We start from the raw sequence: 21527 nt of genomic DNA on the forward strand, positions 1-21527 counted from the left end.
CGGCCCTGGAGCTGTGTTGGTTCTAAGACCTCGGAGAACTACTGATATTTCTTCATCTGTAACTAAAACAATTTCAGTGCTCGTTGAGCCCTGATCAGCAGACTCGGACTCAGGGGCGTGAATGGAGCTTAGACTTTCTGGAAAGAGTGTTTCCACAATCGATTTAAGCTCCAGACGATCCGTAGGCTGCACCTGCCTACCTGCGTATAGTCTTTTAACTACTATCTTATATGCCCTGCCCCAAGGGTCATATTCGGCTGAGTCGCACAACTGTAAAAAACATTCTCTTTTGCTTGCCCGAATGGCCTTCTTCAGCTGTCTTCTAGCTGCCTGGTAAGCTAACTGTTTCTCAAAAAACGTTGACCTACCGCGAGCCCGTTGGTAGCTTCTTCTCGCCTGGATGCATTTGCGACGAATGTCACCTATTTGCGTATTCCACCAATACGTAGGCTCATGTTGTCGCGTGAACTGCTTGCGACGTAACATGCTGCTATTGCAGGCACACTGTATTTGGGCTACCATTTGGCATGCTCTGGCCTCAGCATTACCAATTGTACCCAGAGACTGAATGGCCTCTGAAAAGACCGCGGGATCAAAAGTATCTAGCCGATACGACTCCCTCCACAATGTTGACGCCCTGGCAGGTGGCTCACCTATTGTGAACAGAAGTGCCGTATGATCGCTGCCTGTATAGCTATCGCAATGGCTCCATGTTGCTCCCCGAAAGAGGGATGAAGTGACAAAAGTAATGTCGATAACAGACCCGTATCCCGCCCGACTGAAGGTGTACTCATGGCCAGTGTTGAGCAGTGCGACATCTAGTGTCGCGAAGATCTCCAGTAGGATACGACCTCTGGCATTTGTTGTGGGGCTACCCCATTCTAGCGCCCAGGAGTTAAAATCTCCAGCTATAATGGCCTTCCGACCCCTAGCATCCTCGGCAAGCTCGTCGAGCACCGTCGTGAATTCACTGAGCTGCATGCTGGGGGCCAGATAGCAACTGTAAAGCCATAAGCTACCATATCGGCCACGTACGAACCCATTGAATGACTTAACATTCGAAAGTACGTTCGTTGAGTTGCCGCATACCCACAACGCAGCTTTGCCATTAACGTCTGTTGACCATGTCCTAGGGCAGCTGGTTCTACAGTGGTGAGGCTCACTGAGAAAAGCTACATCTATACATTTTTCCCTAATGGTCTGCTCTAGAAGATCTTGGGCAGCAACACAATGATTTAAGTTAAGCTGCAAAAACCTTAACATTTCATTTTACGAGCAGCTTCACGGTAAGATGGGCACTTGAAGCTGCCTGCCGAATGGTCCGTCTGCTTTTCACCTTTCCGGATGCAGAGGCTACATTTTGGTGGCTTGGTGCATGCTTTGGCACTGTGACCCATCTCTCCACACCTGAAACAGGCGCCCTTTAAGTCACAGTCGCTACCGCAGTTTGCTGCCATATGACCGTAATCGAGGCACTTGAAACAGCGTTTAGGCTGCTCCACGGCTCGGATACGGCAAACTACCCATCCTATTCTAATTTTGGACAGCTCGAGCAGAGTTTTAGCTTTCCCAATTGGAAGAGCAACCGTAGCTCTTTGCTGTCCACCAAAAGCTGGCCGAAGCGATTTGATAGCCTCAATGGGGAGTGAGCTATCCTTCAACTCCACCCTAATTGCTTCCAAGATCTCCTCTTTGGTCGCTAACTCATCTAGATCGCGAATCTCAACTTGAGCCGATTCGGTAAGTGTTTTCACTACCGCTCGGTCTCCCAAGGCCTTGCCTACAGCTTCGTGCAGAGCCTCAGCGCTATGCTCCGGCTTCCTACTCAGTTGCAATAGAAGGTCCCCCTTAGCTGTCTTCCTAATGCCTTGAACGTCGCTGCTCAGATGCTTCAAATTTGGGTCGCTTTTAACTACACGAAGCATGTCCGCAAAGCTGCAACCCCCTACGCCTGAAATCGCAATCGCGTCAGTCCTGGGACGTTTTTGCATAGGCTTTCGCCCTTTGACGACTGTCCAGCTGCTCTGGTTTGTCTGTCGAGCGGCCTGGTTTGAAGTTTCAGTTTCAGCTGTAGCCCGTAGAGCCATTGGTTCTTTTGGTTTCGCTGCACTTCTATTGGGCCTCGGCTTTTTTGAGGGAGTTTTCCTCTGTTCGGAGGCAACTTCCCTCGACCGCTTGGGAGTATTGCTACCTACTGTAGCACTAATGCTCGCTGCCTTAATGTTTTCGCCTACTTTTTTGAGTGGCGTGGTCTGCACCTCACAGTTTTTAACCGAACGGTTGCAGAACGCTTCGGCCGTCTTGTGAAGGCTGACCAGCCTAGCCAGCTCCTCTCTCATTAAGGCATTTATATGCCGCTGACCCCCAAATAAGGCAGACAAACCCTCTAGTGTAGCTCCTATTTGAGCTAACGCTTCTTTTAGTGACTTGGGTGCCTGGCACTCAGCCACTGGAGCCTGGTTAGAAGTCGACGGCAGCGCCAACGCCCTCTGTTGTTGCTGCGGCGATCGCTGCAACGAGGAACGACGCGCAAAAGCTTGCAGCTCGTCCTCCATCATGGCATCCATTTCTGCTCCGACTACCACGGCGTGAAGCCTGTAGTGGGCAATGGCTACTAATGTAATCTGAGTTTACAACCCGCAGTAACGTAAACTCAACTTGACTACAGCGAGAGCCCGAAAGTATGCACTACTTTTAATAACTACTACTTCACTCCAGCAGCTAGGTTGCTGTCTTTGCTAAGACTTAGCAACTCGCCAACGTTAGTGAGCAGCTGATTGCCCGATGCAATTTCCAGCACTACTAACAGCTGTTAGAGTGAATGCACCTGCTATTTATTATTGCGCAAGTGTGACGCCTAAAGTGACAAAATTTACGCGCCCACAAAAGACAAGGAAAGGAAAGAAGCCCTGACGCCAAAACAATGACGCTATCGCCCCCCCTCTCTTGCACCACCGAATTATACCGCTTGGGAATTCCACGAACCGCCGCGCAGTAAGTCTCTGGTAGTTTTTTTGAGGTCGCTGGGTACGCCGCGCCCACAGCAAACACGTTGACTTCAGTTCTTTCCACTTTCGCAGGGGAAAACACAGTTCAAGCTATTGTCTACGATGGATCACGATGACATCGACCGCACTCCGTGAAAACGCAACTCGAACTCCTGTGTGTGTGTGTGTGTGTGTGTGTGTGTGAGTGGGAGAGAGAGGAACAGAGGGGGCAATGCGTAAGAGGGGCGGGGCTGGGCAGAGGCGTGATGACGTCGACGTCGACGCCTACGCGCTCCAACACAAAGGCAAAAAAAAATGCGCGCCAAGGAAAACCGCAAATGAAGAAACGAAATAAACAAAACAAAATCGAGAAATAGACGCCGAAAGCGAACAAAGCTCAACATAACGGCCACAAAAAAAATACACACACACTCACACACACACACACACACAGAGCCAAAATGGCGGCCATATTGCGACGCAGTATTTGGAATGAAGAGCTTGGGCGGCTGCCATTTTGTTTTGTTTTTAGCGCCATCTCACTCATGCCATCATCTCTTAGATGTGCGTGTGTGTTAGTTATTTTTGGGCCAGTGGACCGGCCGGCTTGGCTTGGATGCAAAAGAAAAAGTTTTATGTACAACTAAGTGAATCGATCATAAAAATATATATAAACTAAATATTTAAGCAGACCGCACAGCATTTAAGTAAATCTGTTTACATTGTATTAAAGTAATCCGAAAAAATTCCTGAAATTCCCGGCGCATAACTGCAAAATTTTCCATGTTCTTTTCAACATTTGTTGCTTGAAAATGTTTACTCTAGGCTCATAATTCCATTTACGCCAATTGAAAATAAATGTTTATCAGAGTAGTTAATTAATTTGGCAATTATGCAGCACACAGCGTAAGTAATTGAAGGTTATTAAATGTTCAAATATTGATGCATATATATGTATATTGCAATAATTATGGAATAGTTGAAGCCAATTCAGCTCAATGTGAGATATTTATATAACTGAGATGTGTTAAAAGCTTTGAGGGTCTCCATGAAACGGATTCAATTATTGAGCTGTTGCTCTGTCTGTTTCTCTGTGAGTGAAATCGCTTTCCACTTGAGCTCTCAACACTGTGCAACAAATTCAACTAACTGGTTCTGCCATCTGTGTCTGATAAGCCGCATACGATAAGCACATAAGATTTACAATCGCAGTGCGTCGCGGGATTTCAGCATTTGATATGCGACTGACACTTGAGCTGTCGATGCTGTCGATGCGGCTGCTTCTGCTGCCGTCTACTTGAATCCCCCTGGGGGGCCACTGTCAACCTAATCGGCGCAACGTTGGCCCACAAATTTGTAGAAACCAAGCACACACACACACACACATATGTATGTGTTTGGCATCAGATTGTAGCAGTAAAAACTGTTGCAGTTCCACTTCCACTTCGAATTACTATCAAATTGAAGGCAAGCCTTGGGGCACAGCAACAGTTGCAATGCATTTGAATGTAGTGGAAATGCCGCACACACGCACACATGCACTCACACATGCACTGCTGCACATCAAACAATTGCTATTGCCCTCTTTTCACCAACTTTGGCCCCTTTTTTTTTGTTGCTGTCGAACATTTTAATTTGATTAAATTTCATGTGACCCAAATACCGGAAACAGTTATTTTTGGTTGCCCCAGACGCGCTTCCCCAAAGTGACAATGGCCGCCACATTAAGCAAAAAAAAAAAAAAAAAAAAAAAAAAAAACCCCAAAAAAAAAGTAAACGAAAAAAAGAATAAGAAATATAAGGAAAGAAAGACCGAAAGAGGAACGGGCTAAATCACGTTTAGGGTGGGGCTGCCCACAAAGATCCGTTGGGGTGGAGGGCTAAAGGGCTGGAGGGGTGGTGTTGTATCTGAAATTATGCGAGGGTTGCCCCATCGCACAGTCGTTCGTACAGCCAACGGCAGGAAAACAAAGGCACAACAAACAAACGACTCGCATTGTGGATGATGACGTTGCCGCGACTTTGCTGACGTTGATGTCTTCTCTTTTCTAACCATTTTGCCACATGAAAAGCAATTTTCATGCGTGGCTTCTTCTTTGTTAAATGCGTCTCAAATGTGTGCGCGTGGATGTGTGTGTGTGTGTGTTAGTGTGATTGTGATTATGTGTGTGTGTCAGCGGGCGGTCAACATTGCTGCGTATTTCCGCCACAGAGCCCAAAGTCGTGCCCAAGCCCGGGCCCAGGCACAGGCAGAGGCACGGAGAGCCGGTTTTTCTTCAAAGCAAAAGCAATAATAGCAGCAGCAGCAGCAACAACAACAACAACAACACACACACACAATCAGCTCAGAGCGTGCGTAAAGTGCGTAACTGTCGCTGTGGCTCCGTTGTACGAAACGGGTTTTCTGCGTGGCGACAACAACAACAACAGCAACAGCAGCAAACTGTATACGCTGGCTCGCCTCCACAGCTCGCGCCATCTCTGTCGCACACTTGGACAGCGCTGTGATACCATGGTGTGTACAGCTGTTTTCTGTTTATCTCGCACTTTCCGCTTCTTCTTTACATTCGTGTTTTTGTTTACGTTCTGTGGCACGCACACGACCAACGAGCGCGACCCAACAACAACAGCAGCAGCAGCGGCACTTCCACTCACTCACTCACTCACTCACACACACACACACACATGCATGTATGTATATAGAGAAGGGTGTCTTACTCCAACGTTTGTGCATGCGTAAAAGAGAGAGAGAGAGAGAGCGCGTGTGTGTGTGTGTGTGTGTGCCTGGCAAGTTGATTACTGTGATATGGAGCGCAGCGTCTTTTAGTTTCCAGCTTCGTCCTGCATTTGATACGACTAACAGGCTGTACGCTGACTAACTGCGCATCGGATTTCCCCATGCAATTGCCAATGACTATCCCCAATATATTATCCAATAACTACGCACAACTCAAGCAGCTCTGGGCCAACGCTTTCACTTTTAAATTAAGTCATAATTTTATACGCAAAAAACAATCATAATAAACGGAACACAAAGGCCGAGGCAAAGAAAGAGGGAGAGAGAGAGAGAGAGACAAAAAACAACATAAACCTTAACTTAACCTACATTTTGTGAGCTTATAAAAAAATACTGCGCATATTATAAAAGATCCAAAACTAGATTCAGACTTTGTCTTTTATCAAGTGGCTTCGACTATATTTTTATACAACTGTCTGTCTGTCTGTCTGTCTGGCTGGCGGCTCGGCAAATAAGGAAAATATTGTGTGCTGATAAAAGCTTGAAATATTTGAGGTTTTCGACTCAACTTCCGGCATAAGCTCTACTGATTAGGGAAACCAGCTTAAAAACAGTTTTGGGTACAGAATCAACTATGATTTTATATCAGTTCTTTAAAGACGTTATAAATATATATAGTTGTTTTCCCTGATTTGTGTTGAATAAATATAATTTTGTATATTTTATAGTTAAATGAAATTAATTAGCTAAATAATTCACCACAAAAATGATGATATTTATAGATAATAGTTTGTTGTTCCATAGTTTTTCAGTTACCTTTCTTTTAAGTTTATTGTTTTAACTGCTTTTTATAAAATTATATTCATATATTTTTCAAATACTAATCAGCTTTTGTTTATTAGATCAGCTTTTTGTTTATTATAATATGTATATATTTATATTTAAATTAATATACAGCTACATTTCTTTGGTTTTCAGACTAAACAGCGGTACTAAAATATTATATATGCAACTTTTATTTATATACGAATATATTATATTTAATTTATAATTATATGCATGAGAAGTTTCGGAGATCAATTAGGTAAAATAAAAATATATTAGACAAAATATTTTTATAATGGGTATATAAAATATATATAGAAATCAGTTAATACTTAAACATCTCGCTTTTGGCGACCTTTGCAAACTGCAAAGCATTAATTAATCTTAGATAAACTATAGATAATGATTTTGATTATTACTTATCAGAAGGTCAAGAGATTGTCTTTCTAGCTATTAGCAGAAAAAACTCCTGATGCGAAAGCCTCTATATACATAGTCTCTATATAAGAAGAGAACTAAGGCATTCTTATCGCACATTTGACAATTTGTAGTATGAATTTTCGCTTAAGTAAATCTATTGTCCATTCAGAATTCCACATAAAAACACTTGAATAGTTTCTGTATGTGTGTATGCGTGTGTGTGCATTTTATCAATATACCCACATACACATATACATATACATATGCTTGCTGCCAATAATCTATTCAATCTCCGCTTCGTTCATGAGGCATTTGCCGAGCACTTTGTGAAAATGTGAAAAGTCGGAGTCCCTTTTTCTCTTGCCCTGTCTCTTCGATAAATAAAGAAAACCCAAACGCAATGGCCGAAAACCGAAACGTGTCCATGCCTGTAACTCTGGCTCTGGCTATGCCGCCGCCTCTCATTTGGCAATCCTGGGCTGCCTGCTGCCTGCAGCTCGCAGCCCGCTGCCCTCTGCCCTCTGCCCTTTGACCGCCCGCTGTTTAGCCCTGGTCTGGCAGCGGCTAACGACCTGCCACGGGGTCTCGGGTTTTCGCTCGCTGCATTGCTATGGTTTTTATTTACTTCTTTTTTATGATATTTTTGGCCTGCTAAAAAAGTAAAATGACAGTGGACGACGGGCCGACTGACTGCTCGAAATTCTGGCTGCACTCTAATGACTAATCGACCTTGGGTCGCAGGTAGAGCCTTAGCAAACTTCGCGCTCTAATTGAAAGCAATAAATTGTTAGGCTACGCTTAGCATAAACAGCTTGAGCCATCTATCGCATATGAAGCAATTTGCTGTCATTCTATTTACGTTCAATACATCAAATCGGTCAACAAGCTGCAATGACCTTTTCTGTGTGTGTGTGTGTGTGTGGGTGCGTGTGTGTTTTGCGTTCAACGATGCAGGTTGAACGACTTGGGCTCCCCTTGGGCCCGTCTCTCGGATTGATGTCAGTGTTGTGTGACGAAAGGCATCAAGAATGTCTGTTGCCTGTTGTCCATCAAATGTCATAGTTTTTATTTCATTTTTCGTTGTCTTTCGTTTTTCGACAACTCACTGCTGCTGCTTCTTCTTCTTCATCTTCTTCATGTTTTTTTTTTTTTTTTTTGGCAACCCAAATACCCAGTTTTTGGTCAGTAAGTGACAAATGACTCATATGATAATATACAAAGAACAAGAAAAAAAAGGAATGAAACGTAGGCCACGCGAACCAGAAATAACCTAGCTGACAGCAGGTTAAGCTGTAGATTGATTTATCACAAGGTAAGGGCAAATGATTTGTTAACGGTTTTCTTCGTTTATGTCAGAGGTAAATGCTGAAGTTTACTTCAGAAGAAAAAAAAACAAAACAAAATCTATAAAATACATATTTAAATCATTTCAAATTTCAATTTGAAATTTTCTAGATAATAAAAAGTTTATATAACTTGCATCATAATGTTTATCCATTTCATAGCTTTAAAGACGTCTGCTTCTTCTCATATCCTACAGCTAACATGACAAAGCTCAAATACCCTATACAAAAATGATGCTTGCGATGTCTTCCTCAATAGAAAACTCGTTTGTAATCTCAAGTTGTGTGTGTGCTTCATTCTAAGCGAAGGGAACGTCTAAAACTAAAAACCAAAATCAAAACGACTTTCAAAAATAACAACAATAACAACAACAAAATGCAGGCAGCTCGTTTCAGTTTATTTTTATTTATGTTTTTTTTTTGACTTTATTTCGTTTTTATTTTTGGGCCTTTTTAGCTTGAGATTTCAAAGCGCCTTTTTTGTTGTTGGCTTTAATGGTTTGGCTTTATCGGCCTTACACACACACACAGCATAAATGCACACCTGACACACACATATACTCACATAGATAAAGCTCACGTTGTGTTTATGCCAGCTTGGTATGTGGGTCAATTTGAAATGGTTTTTGATCAATGCAAAAGAGCCGCTTGAATGATTGAATGAGTGAAAACTGATTTAAATATATTGACTGCTTACGTTATATATATTGTCATTATATATATAACTCTTTTAAAATCAAATAATTCACAAACATTTTAGATTGCATTAGGCTGGCTAAAGAAGGATATTCCTGTTCATATTTAGCACATCCCTTTCACTTCATAAAATTCCCTTGCATTTCCGTTCACAGAACTTGTTAAGCAACCGCAAAAAGAAAGAAAACAACGACAACAAATAAAAAAAAACCGTTTGCTTTTCACTTTCTTTGGGTCAACAGTTTTTTACGTTTTTTTTTTTTTTTTTTTTTTTTTTTGTCTCAGCATGACAGACAGACGAGCAGTCGAACAGTCGCAGATTTATGGCGACTGCGGCACTGCCATGGCCACGGCCATTGAAACATGGTCAACTAAAAAATTGCAGCTGACAGAAATTAAAGAAGAAGCAAAAAATTAAAAAGACAACTTAAATTAAGTTCTTTTTGCAGTCAAAATGGGTCGACAGAGAGTGAAAATTGAGTTAAAAATTCATGTCAAAAAACATAATTAAAGTACAAAAATAATAAATTTAACACCACTGCTAAACAACATTGTTAATGTCGTTGACTGACCGTAGCTGACTGAAGTCGAACTAGGAGCAATCCGGGAGCTGAAGCCAGTCCATGCTCTGCGGAAATGCTAGCTAACAACAGACAGACAGCTGAAATACAATTTTGAACTTGATAAACGATGTCTGACAATAGATGAAGAGTTTTCAGCTTTAATTATGCTGGGTAGGTAAATAATAATCTAACGATATTTGAGGGCTGTCCATTGATTCATTGCCTGCTAATTAGGCGGCTGACGCGGCGTATACGTCATCGTGAATTGAAATGAAAATGCGAGCAACAAGTTTCTCGCATTGAAATAACCTTAGAATAAATTGCCTCACGTTTCCGTCGAGCACACACACACACACACACGCATACATGCACACTCAGGTACTCTACTCTAGAGAGCCGGCCAAACTAGTTGGGGAGTGTAACAGCAGCAACTGCGTGTGTGTGTGTGTGCGTGTGTGGTGTGTATTTACTCGTTGCCATAAACAAAAGGCTGTTGCTCAAGTCGAACAAAAATTCAAATTCAAATATTTTTTTTAGACTGCGTTTTCCCCATTTACGTAGCAACAGACAACAACAACAACAACAACAGGCCAAATACAACAATGGCTCATTGTATGAAAAAAAAAAAATGAAACTGGCTCGCAACGCACGTGAGCATCACATGCCCGAAACATCTAGCGAGGACAGCCTGTAGATACTGATAATGATATATACATACATATGTATATATACATATATATAATTGACGTCACATATAATACAAATATATATGTATATACTATATAGACATTCGTCTGCATATTTGAGTTGCGATTATGAAACTCTGTTTCTAACCAATTACCGATTGACTTACAACGCAAAAACAAAGACAACGAAAACCCCGAAAAAGCTTCGATTTGAGTCGATTTGATTTTCGAATTTTGGGTGTGTAATTTATTTACTAACTAGTTGACCAGCTGGCTGGCTGACAATGGGGCTACCGATGAGGTCATAAGCCACATACATAAGGGCTAAATGAAGCTCGTTGAAAGAGAGGCAAATGAAACTTATGTTAGATAAATTGTGGATTAAGTATAAATCGTTTTATATATATATATATATATATTCTAGGTAGATATTAAAAGGAAAAGAGAAATTAGTTTACTCTAGATACAATTTATCTAGAAGAGCAGCCAATTTAGCACTCTTCTTACTTAGGATGATCCACACTGTATAAATAATTGAAGTTAATTACCAATTAATTTTGCTTTAAGCTAAATATAGATTACAAAATATTGATTCTAAAATGTATTGTAGCTCTCTGATAGATCGAGTTTGAAATAATTTTAAGTAATTCTTGATTAAATTGTAAAAAATTAGCAAATATTAATAATAAATATTATATATTATTTATATATATATATATATATATATATATATATATATATATATATATATATAGGATATCAAAATTTCATAGAGCTTTCAAAAGCTTTGCAAATTCTATTTAACTACACATTTAACTAAAACTAAAGGAAATACCGTTTCTATATTGATCAAAAGAAAGAAAAAATGCTTTGCGTAAAGCTTATTTCATTAAAAATTGTATTTTATTTTGTTTTCAAAAAGCAAAAACGTGAGCTCAGGGTCAAACGCGTGAGAGAAATATTTTTAGAAGCAGCATAGGAAAAAAAAAAAAAAAAACAGTGTGCCCACATCTTGTGAGATCGATAAAACTATGGGAATGAGATGTTGGCGCTGCGTATCTGTTAGATATATTGAGACAAAGCTCTCGCTCTCTTCCAGCTACAGCTGGCAAACATATTGACAAGCCACACGGAACAGATACGGGCATCTGAGTTGGCATTGAGACTGGCTATCTCTATACGTATCTGTGTACCTATGTATCTTTGTATCTGTAACTGGGTATCTCACAGCGCACACACACGCCCCACTCAGTGCAATGCAATTGCAAAAGTACGAGTATTTAGCGATTATTAGTGGAAAAGCTACAGCCGAGAACAGGCGGAAAACAAAAGCAAAAACTAAAGCACTGAGCGAGTGTAGGAAGTGAAACGATAAATGAGCGCAAGTGAACTAGAGAGAGAGAGAGAGAACATATTGAAAGAGAGAGAGAGAGAGAGAGAGAGGGAGAGAAACAGAAAGAGAGTGAGAATGAGATGTGGAGATAAATAGAAAACGCAGCTCGAGGCTGATGCCGGTCTCAATCGTCTCTGTGTGAGTGTGCGTGTGTGTGTGTGTACTTGTTTTTATCTCTCAGATACATATGGTGGAATATGCAGCAACGCTTATTAAACAATCTATGACAACTATCAACAACAATTCTTTACGTATGTATTTCAGCCTGACTTATGACGCAATTGAGCAGCAATAGCGAATATTCTATATAATTAGCTTTGAGAATCGTAAGGCGTCAATTGAACGCCCGGTATGTATTATAGAGCAAAGTATGTTTATTTAACCCTGAACATCTATCGCACATTGCTTTTATTTCTTTTAATATAATTTTTCTTTTCTTTTCCCTCTTTTAGTCTAGCGAATTCCTTCACGAATTTAATGCTAAACAAATTTTTTATTACGACATCGATGGCATCGTCATGGGCATCAGAATCGGCATCGACATCGGAATCGAGCGATTCTATAAATGCCAACAAGATGTTTCACTTCTTCTGTAATCGTGACGAGTGACGTAATTGCTATAGGGGCTGTGGCCCGGTAAACGATTGCTCGGAGGAGCACAACTCACGGCACACAACGTCAAAATCATCTATAATTCCTATGTGTTTATAGGGCATTTATATAAGCATTGATCACATGATAAGATATGCAGTGAAAATACTTATCTAGCTGCAAAGATGATGATATTGTGATAGCCTTAAATCTTAGACTTCCATAGATCACAATCTACTTGCTATATCACCTATAGAGCAGACTCTTTTAGAAAATGAATATCTTAAACAAAATCATTTTGTTATACAAAATAATTGAATTTATTTTCGATTGACATGCTAAAAAGTTTTTAACTTAAACTTGTAACTCTTTGATCCCCATTTCTAACATATTTACCTATTAGGGAGAAATATTCAGAAATTATATTCGATGCATAGCTCGATTAAGCGCAGTACTTTATGTTTTGGGGGCAGCAAAGTAAAGTAAAAGGAAACTGCTAAAAATGTAACTTGGTTTGGTTTGGTCATATAACATGACTCTGTTTATACTCAACTAATTGTATATAGAATATAATATAAAATTAAAAATATGCAAATTATGTTAATACTTCCACTTCAGCTCATCGATAAGGGAAAGCATCTCTGAAGATTGCTTTTATCTCTGCAATGGAGCAACAACAAAGTGATTAACTTCACTGGCTTATATAAGGTAGAGTAGAGATTTCATAGCTAAGAACTTTATTCTATTCAAATTAGACACGCTCTCTCTCTCTCTCTCTCTCTCTCTCTCTCTCTAGCCTATGTAGACAACTGTAGCTTGAATATAGAAATTTGTATGATGCGGCTTTTTGGATTTGGGCCATCCCGGGGCAACTGTGGAAGAAGGCCACACTCATTCAGTTAGCCGCGTTAACCCAGTTACGTGACTCTGAAACGCGAATTGCGACCCCCAAAACCAATTTGCCGTGCCACATAGAAATGCATTGAATGCACATAAGTGCACAAAAAGCATATATACACTATATTATATATATATACATAGAGATGCTTACACGCACACTCTCACTCACACACACATACACACCGAAAGCACATAATGTGTGCAGCTATGCTGCCCCCTAGCATTGTTCGGCTACATAGATAAATAGATATGTATGTATGTGTGTGGGTGTATGTATATATGTATGTGTGCACACCCCCAACATGCTGGCTGGGGCTGTCGCTGGGGCTGGGACTGACCTTGGCACAGTTTTGAATGCCGCCAGCTGCTCAGTTCTGGTCTTTTTGTTTTTTGTTTTTTTTTTTTTTTTTGTCATGTTTCTCTTTGTGGGCGGACGCAACGTGCAACCAAGCTGAGGCGATCCAAACCAATATATAACTAAAGCTTTATTTATGTACCATATAAATATCTGTACATTGGTATAGATATATACACAAGTGTATACGCTTCTTTAGCTTGAATTAATTGACCAAAGAAAACAGTTAATAATCCTCAAGTGTAATTTCTTTTTTAGCAAAAATTAACTGGATCTAAGTTCCATAAAATTCGTGAAATCTTTTAAATATAAGATCGATTCAGATATTTTATTCTTGTTTGTGAACTAATATTTAAATGCTCTTGAAACTTACAAAAATAAAAGTGGCTAAAAATTAAGATTTCTATATGGAATCGTATGGTCCGTTATGTTTATTTTAAATCTTTTAAATCTTTAATAGTCGCTCGTTCCTTATTCTTCAAATTAGGGATTATAGAAAGATAACAGACATATCCACACATATAGCTGCAGAATAAGCACTCAGGATTTCGATTTGAATTCCATTTTCAGATTAAATTTTGTTTGTTAAATTATGCAAATGAGATTAAGATCTAGATGGATGGTTGTGCGACTCACCTCATTTCCAACTGTGGTTATCTTGACCAGAACCTCATCTTTGGCGACATCATGATAGACCACATCGCCGCTCTGTTCGCGTCCATTGTAGGTGAGAAAGATGCGCTGGCCGGGCTGCAAGTGAATGCTCATAATGGATTGGAAGCCGGGTCCGATGAGATCCGATTCGCGGAACTCTTTGATCATGGCGTTACGTCGTAGTGCCTGGGCCGGACTGATGTGCACGTTGGCGGCGGCAGCGGCGCGTCGCGTCTCCACAATAACCGATTCCGAGGATGAGGCCGAGAACGAGGAGGAGGACGAGGATGGGGACGAGGATGAGGACGAGGACGAGGACGAGGACACGGACGCGTTAGCAGACGCGGCTGATAGCGATTGGGTCTTGAAATCGAAGCGTACCATATAGCGAGTGTCGGCATTCAGTTGGGCATCGCCTGGCGTCAAAATGGTGGGCGGCGGCATCGGATCGGACGAGGCGGACATTGACGTGGGCGTCTTAACGTCCTGTATAACGCCCGAGTACCAGAGGCCGTCGGGGCCAGGTGCGCACACCTTGGTGCCAATGATTGAGCGTTTGGCCAAGCGGCGGCTGGTAGACATTTTGCTAAGCTTCACTCACGGGGTTTACTTTCTGGAAGAGTGGGGAGTTCGGGTGGGGGCCTACCAAGGGCTTAGCAGGCTTTTCTTTCTTTACAGTTTTTTGTCACACTTTTGTCTACGATTTTCCGTTTTATCTTTTGCTGTTTGTTTGGTGTTATTTTTTTTTTTTGTTTTTTTTTTCTTTTTTTTTTTGTGAGTTGAGTTTTTACTATGAATTTAGGAGTTGAACTTGGCTTGTTTGGCTAGCAGCAGCATTTATAACACTTGACATTTTCCGCTTTTTATTCTCCTTCTACTGCTTCTTCTATACTCTTAATTTTTTCTTTTCTTTTTCTTTTTCTTTTTTTAATTTATTTTGCACACACTTTTTATTGCACTTTCGTTTCGTGTCGGGTTTGGAAAACAACTCCAACAACTTGTTGCACAGTGTTCTCGCCGTGGCGCTACCGTTTATTGCGGAAAGTATCCTTAACTTAAGTCTGGGAAACGTTTTTGGTTAATTTGTAAACGTTGATCTTATTCAGCTCGATCAGTTCTTTGATAATGTTCTTGTGGTACAGCTCGAGGGAGAGGGTGACACGCTGATTGAGATGCTGATTGAACAGTTGGCGCTGGATGGGCGTACTCCAATTTAGATGTGGATGCAGTGCATCTGCTGGGCCGGACCGTTTCACATGCTCGCTGTGCGTTGTCTTGATGACGTTGTTGTTGTTGTTGCGTTTGTGCCTAAGCATAATCCAATTTTAAGCGTTTGCAGCCTCAGCTTGACAGCGGTTGGCAAATCACAAGGGACAAACAGAAAATTTGACAAACCGAGAATTTGTTGGAGTTGCTCTAACGCGGATGTCACATAAATTTCGATCTGTTTACAGTTTTTCAAATCTCTTCACTTATCGATATGTTGTTATTTGCAATTGATGTTGTTGTTATTGTTGCTGTTGTTGTTGTTATTATTGTTGTTGTTGTTGTTGTTGTTAATTTGCACGGACTGATTGGCGTTTTATTAAGACACAAATATACCACTAGATATACATATATATTTTTATTTAAATATATATATTTATTGCTCACTTTGCTTTCACGCTGCTTTCGCTGCCGGTCGTTTCACTTTTTCTTTTCTTTCTTCCAAGTTTATTTCTTTCTTCTCACACACACATATGCACACAGTGGCACTAGCGCAAAACACGCACACAGAATACACTAACAAAGCGCGAGAGAGCAAAATGGATGCAATCTGCTGTCGCCGCTTCTGATGCTGCACTGTTTACTGTTGCTATTGTAGTTGTTGTAGCTGTTTGTTGTTGTGTTTGATTGTTTTTGTTTTTGTCTTTTTTTTTTGTTATTGTTGGGCATTACCCAATATGTTTGATTGCATTCAATTAAGAAGCATTTACACTGTTTATCATTAGTTATTTTATTTTCGAATTTATTCGTATTGTTTTGATTTGTTCAGTTTTTTTGTTGTTGTTGATATTTTCTATTTTTCGGCGTCTACTTTGACGACGAGGGCGACTCGCAATAAGCGCTTATCGGTCCGTACACGAGAGTTGGCTATCAAAGACTGAGCGAGCGAGTAACGAGTTACAGTTACGCGCAGCGAGCAACATTCAAACACACACACACTCACACACAGAGCTCTCTCTTTCTCTCTGTGTCCCTCTCTGTCGGTTTCTCTGTTGCTGTTGCCATTTGGTTTGTTGTATATTATGCTTTCGTTCGTACCTGCTTGGAAAACTACATAAGTGCAGATGTGTGTGTGTGTGAGTATGAGTATGCGGCTGTGTGTGTGTGTCTGTGTCTGTGAGCGTAGTCTGTTTGAGTGTGTGCAAGTTTTTCCCCTGCTGACAGCATAATACGTAAAACACTTGAGGAACATGCTCTTGAAAGCGTCGAAAATGCATTCGCCACATACAGACACACACACACAAACTTACATAGGCCTCAATTGAGTTAACAGTTGTGGCTATCGAAAAATGTTAGCGTCTATACTAGCTGTTAATTTGTTATTTCAATGTGTCAATGTGCAAGTGCAATAAATCCCCACGCATACATGCACACACACACATAGTTTATAGTTAATATATATTGTAAATATAACATTTAATATTGCCTTTCGCTTCCTTGTTGATCTGTTATTAGCGGCAATTGGTATCAGTAGGCAGTAACGAAGTCTACTTATCAATATGGCCAGCCAGCCAGTGCTACCATCTGTATATGTGTATCTATGACGCCATCGTCGGCTTGCCAGCATAACAGCAAATGTCGACGTCGTCGTTTGTAGCTGCTGCCAACCCCAACCCAAAAAAAACTACGCAGTTAACAAAAAGTTAAACACTTGTCAACATTTTTCACAACGTCAACAGAGCGCCGCATAACTCTGTATTTGTGTTCATATGGGTATGAGTGTAAGTATGTTTGCGAGAGTGTTTGCGCATCTGAGCGAGCGCGATATCAACAACAGACCGAATTTGGATAGAGAGGGAGAGTGAGAGACCAACTGTCAGAGAGCGCGCGCGAAACACTGTCAACACGATAACAGCTGTTGTCGAGAGAGCAGCAACAATGTTGCCAAAACAGCTGTTGAGCAACCAAACCATAACAGATGAGAGTATGCTTTTATCCTTTCTCGACTTAGTCATACTCTAATCAAAAATATAAGAACTACAATCATTGTCAGCTCCCGAGATTTAATGTTGATACACTGTGAGTGTAATTAAACATAATTTATTATTAATCGTACAAACATATAAAAAATCATTTTTAATTTAGTGTATCTATCTTCGAAAACTCAAGTAGACCTGTAAAAATATAACAATTGTAGACACTGATTGAACTGAACTATTTTTGTACGCTACGTTCTGTAAATGTATTTGTATATTAATCAAATTTTAATTAGTGTTGTTGAGTGTAGCTGCCATGTTAATAGTTTTGTTTTTACAGAGTATTGCTTTAATAATCGCCGGCCGGTTTTCTGTCAACGTCACAAGTTTAACAGTTAAAGAGAGAATTTCATTTGTGTGCATGTGTGTGTTTAGGTATGCGAGAGTGTATCTTCCTCTCTTTGCTTCTCAGCAACTCACAGCTGTTATTATGCGTTTGTTTACATCGGCAACAGCTCCATGTTGCTGCTGTTGTTGATGTTGCTAATGTTGTGATTGTTGTTGTTGCTTTGCTGCTGCTGATGTGAATATTGAACGCACATAAACACAGGCACACATTTATGTACGCATATTTGTACATACATATGTACATATGTATGTATATAGATATATGTATATATTTCGAATATTTTGGGGGCTCACTTTTGCTGCCTATGTTTTATGCTGGCTGTATGTTGGCTGTAGCTACAGCTATATTGGCATTGTTGTTGCCTTTGGAATGACCTCTGTAGGCATACCACAGCGACGCCGCCGTTGGCAACGTAGGCGGGGGCGTGGCCGAGGGCCGGGGCCGAGGCTGTCGTTTTCTGGGCGTACGCCGCCTCGATATCCATCAGCGCTACGGGAGCCAACTGAGTTACATACATACACACACACACACACACACACACAAATATGGATGTATGTGTTCATGTACAGGCGCATAGATTTATGTTGTTGTTGCGTTGATATTTTTGGGGTGGATTTGAAAGCAGAAGCATTTGTAAAACGCCATTTGCGATAGATGCCCAAAAATGCGCTGCGTAGTTAGCGCGGTGTGGGTCAAAGGCAGAGGCTGCAAAGTTGCTTAAAGCGTATCGAAAATCTTTACAGTGTAGAGTTATACACTTGTTAAGGTACATTTAAAGTACATTTGTACATGCATATGTATGTATTTGTAATTTCAGATAAATATATTCATATTGGACAACCTGTAACCAGCAATGGCGCCCAACTGAAAAGATGCGCTATCTGACACATTCAATTAATCATTTCTTGAGTGAAAATTCCGCAGTCGCAGCAATGGCAACGGCAACGGCAACGGCAACAAGAGCAACAACAAAATGCTATTCAGCAGAGCGTTGCCAGCGCTGTCGTTGAGCATTACAACAAATACGCAGTTACGAAAGGAAAAAAAATCAGCAACAGTAACGACAACAACAAAAAACAGCAACAACAGTTGCCGCAGAAGCAGCGCAGCAACTGCCGGTGCAATCTGTTTGTTACAAAACCAAACGAAACGAAAAGAAACGCAAAAAGCAAAAGCAAAATCAAAACAAAGCGTTAGACTGAGTAAGACAACATCAAGCGCATATACATACACACACAGACTCGCGCTCTGACATATTACCAAACTGGAAAATAGGTCAACCAGCTGAGAGGGCAAATCAACTGTCAGCTTGCTCGCTCTAATGCTCTCATAGAGTCAAAGAGAGGCATGTATCTGTGTGTGTGTGTGTGTGCTGTGCGAGAGCAACGCTTAACATTGTAAGAGTGCACAGTTGACAATTAGAACGGGAACTGCTGTTAGCTAACAGCGGCCTCAATTCCTCTGATTGGAGTGAGCTGTCGGTGGATGGATACTCGCTGGGTGGTTAACAAAGTTTATATATTTACATATATGTATGTGTATGTGTGTGTAAATTTATGTTATATGCTAAGCTGGTCCTACGAAGCAGTCTCTCAGCTTGGACTAGGTAGCTCTCAACACAACTTTGTCATTTTATTAACTAGTTATAATGTATCCATGTATGTAAACCCCAAATGGGTTTTACTTAATTTTTTTTCTTGGTATTGTTGATATGTCTTCTAATTAGATGTCGTATACTTTCACGATAATCCGAACATTTTGAGCTGTTCCACTAGTTGGAAGTATTCCGCTAACAATATTGAAGGAACATCTTATACGTGGGCAAAATCATGGATATGGCACTCTTCTTCTCGCTCTCAAAGAGCAAGAGAGATAGCAACAAGATGTATCCAGGAAGCCATCTTTCCGCAGCCAAATGATCGCGCTATCCTTGTCTTGCATACTGGTTAATTGCTTGCATTCGTTTGCCCATTAAAATAGCAATGGCGCCTCGATCGAGATAATTGTTTACAGTTATTATTATATTTATATCGAAGTTCCTTTAATGATGCAGCGTTTATTGGCGTTTGATGTAAGAAATTATGATTTATGTATTTTAGTTTAGTGAATGTTTGATTGATATATGTTTATGTATATACTAAACTCAAAAAAGTTTAATTTTAAGAGGTGTACCTATTATTTTCATCATGAGTGTATCTAAGTATTTAACTTATCAATATGTTCTAAGTTAGCAGTTTGAACTAGGTGTAAGGGACTCTCCAAATACCAAGCAGAGCAACGTATATAAAGATATGGCGTTATAAAGTCAGCTGTGCTAACAAATTTACCTTTATAAATCTTTCATGCGGCTTGCAATGAATGTAATTGAGCCTAATTGCTGAGCTGTCCAAGGCGCATGTCAAGTTGTTCATTGCGACCTGCCTATTTGTTTGTGTGCACGTTTGTTTATGTGTGCGTGTGTCTGTGGCATGAAAGTGTGTTCAGATGTCCATCAAAGCTGTCAGTGGTCAAAGCAGGGCGCTGCATTCAGCCGTCAGTTTGGTGGCATTGAATTTGGGATTAAAAACGGTTGCAAGCTGCGTGCTGGCTTATTAGATGTTTACCTGTATGTTGTTGCCATTGTCTGTAGCATTCGGCGTATGCGACGGGGAGGGCCTAGACGATAATCAAGTTAGCAAATGTTGCTGCGACTTGCTGTGATTGATGTGCACATGTCAGCGCCAGGAAGCATAAATTCTAGACAAAGATGAGCGCTAATATATGCTTGTATATGTTTGTGTCTGTGTGTGTGTGTGTACATGGAAGCCAAGTGCAGTTCGTGTCGGATTGCGGCAAGAAAAAGACGTCCAGTTGCCAGTTTCAGATATAAAATTGATGTTATGTGCAGCATTTTGACAACCGGTTGGCCACGCTGCGATTCACCTGTGTGACACAATGCGCAGAGACTTGACATGGCTAACAAACTAATTTCACCGATCACCAAATGGCCGCTCCCTGTGACACACACACGCATACACATACATGAGCATTGTTGACATTTGGTCATATATTTTTCATAGAAAGAAGCAAAATAAAAAAAATAAATAAAAAAATAAAAGCCAAACAAACAATTTCTTTGTTCCGCACAAGACACTTGCGTGTGTATGTGCGTGTGTGTATATATGTATATATATGTATGTCACAGTTTGTGTGCTCACAATGCAACAAACATTTTGAGGATAGCGATCATAAAAATTGACTTTGCGCTGAGCTATCGGACATAATTCCCTGCTTTGGGGGCTGAGCTCTGAGCTGTTCTATGTTAACTATCTAATGCAACATTGCAACAGCAACAGCAACAGCAACAGCCACAGCACCAATAGCAATAATAACAACAACACTGCAACCAAAATGGGTCGTTTTGCAGCCGTATGAAACATGTTGACCCACATTCCATGCGCTCTGCGTAAAAAATTACGTACATATGTGTGCATACGTGTGTGTGTGTGTGCATGTATCTCAGTGAATAGCGTGTGCATGTATATGCCTCCGAACAGCCCTTAAAAAAAAAATAGCAATAAAAGTCTATAATTATTGCAAATATTATTATATTATTATTTTATTTGATATTCTTTAAATTGTAAGTAATTATTAAAAAAAAAAATAGTAATTAATTTCAAACAATTAATGTTATGTTACTATTAATATTTGTTTTATTTTGAAAATTTTAGTTCATCGATCTTTATTATACCCTGAACCCATTGAAAATAGGAAATCAGTTTATAATGGTTTTGTGGCAAAATATGT

General features: G+C 40.4%; 2 protein-coding genes and 1 long non-coding RNA gene across 4 annotated transcripts in view; 1 reads left to right on the forward strand and 2 right to left on the reverse strand.

Moving 5' to 3' along the window:
• The window catches only part of Glut4EF (Glucose transporter 4 enhancer factor), a 157091-nt gene extending 142359 nt beyond the window's left edge, over positions 1-14732 (reverse strand). For both annotated transcript variants that reach the window (XM_089468215.1, XM_089468211.1), the window contains exon 1: positions 14133-14732. In XM_089468215.1, coding sequence (XP_089324341.1) covers positions 14133-14732 — 600 coding nt within the window. The remainder of the gene's footprint in view (positions 1-14132) is intronic.
• Positions 2779-3865, forward strand: LOC149270578 (uncharacterized). Its single transcript, XR_016269988.1, has 2 exons — positions 2779-2994; positions 3081-3865. It is a non-coding gene; the product is annotated as an uncharacterized LOC149270578 (long non-coding RNA).
• A 154-nt stretch (positions 14733-14886) lies between the features above and the next one.
• On the reverse strand, positions 14887-16311 carry LOC108615372 (uncharacterized). Its single transcript, XM_018009826.2, has one exon. It carries the CDS (start codon positions 15464-15466, stop codon positions 15206-15208), a length of 261 nt encoding a protein of 86 aa, XP_017865315.1. The 5' UTR covers positions 15467-16311; the 3' UTR covers positions 14887-15205.
• Between the last annotated feature and the right edge of the window lie 5216 nt (positions 16312-21527).

Source organism: Drosophila arizonae, chromosome 2, assembly GCF_054131065.1.
Source record: "Drosophila arizonae isolate 15081-1271.41 chromosome 2, UAZ_ARI_1.0, whole genome shotgun sequence".
In the NCBI taxonomy this organism is placed as follows: Eukaryota; Metazoa; Arthropoda; class Insecta; order Diptera; family Drosophilidae; genus Drosophila; species Drosophila arizonae.

Excerpts from the sequence above, each read along its gene's own strand:
- LOC108615372 (XM_018009826.2), bottom strand. The coding sequence starts at position 15,466 with ATGCTTAGGCACAAACGCAACAACAACAACAACGTCATCAAGACAACG.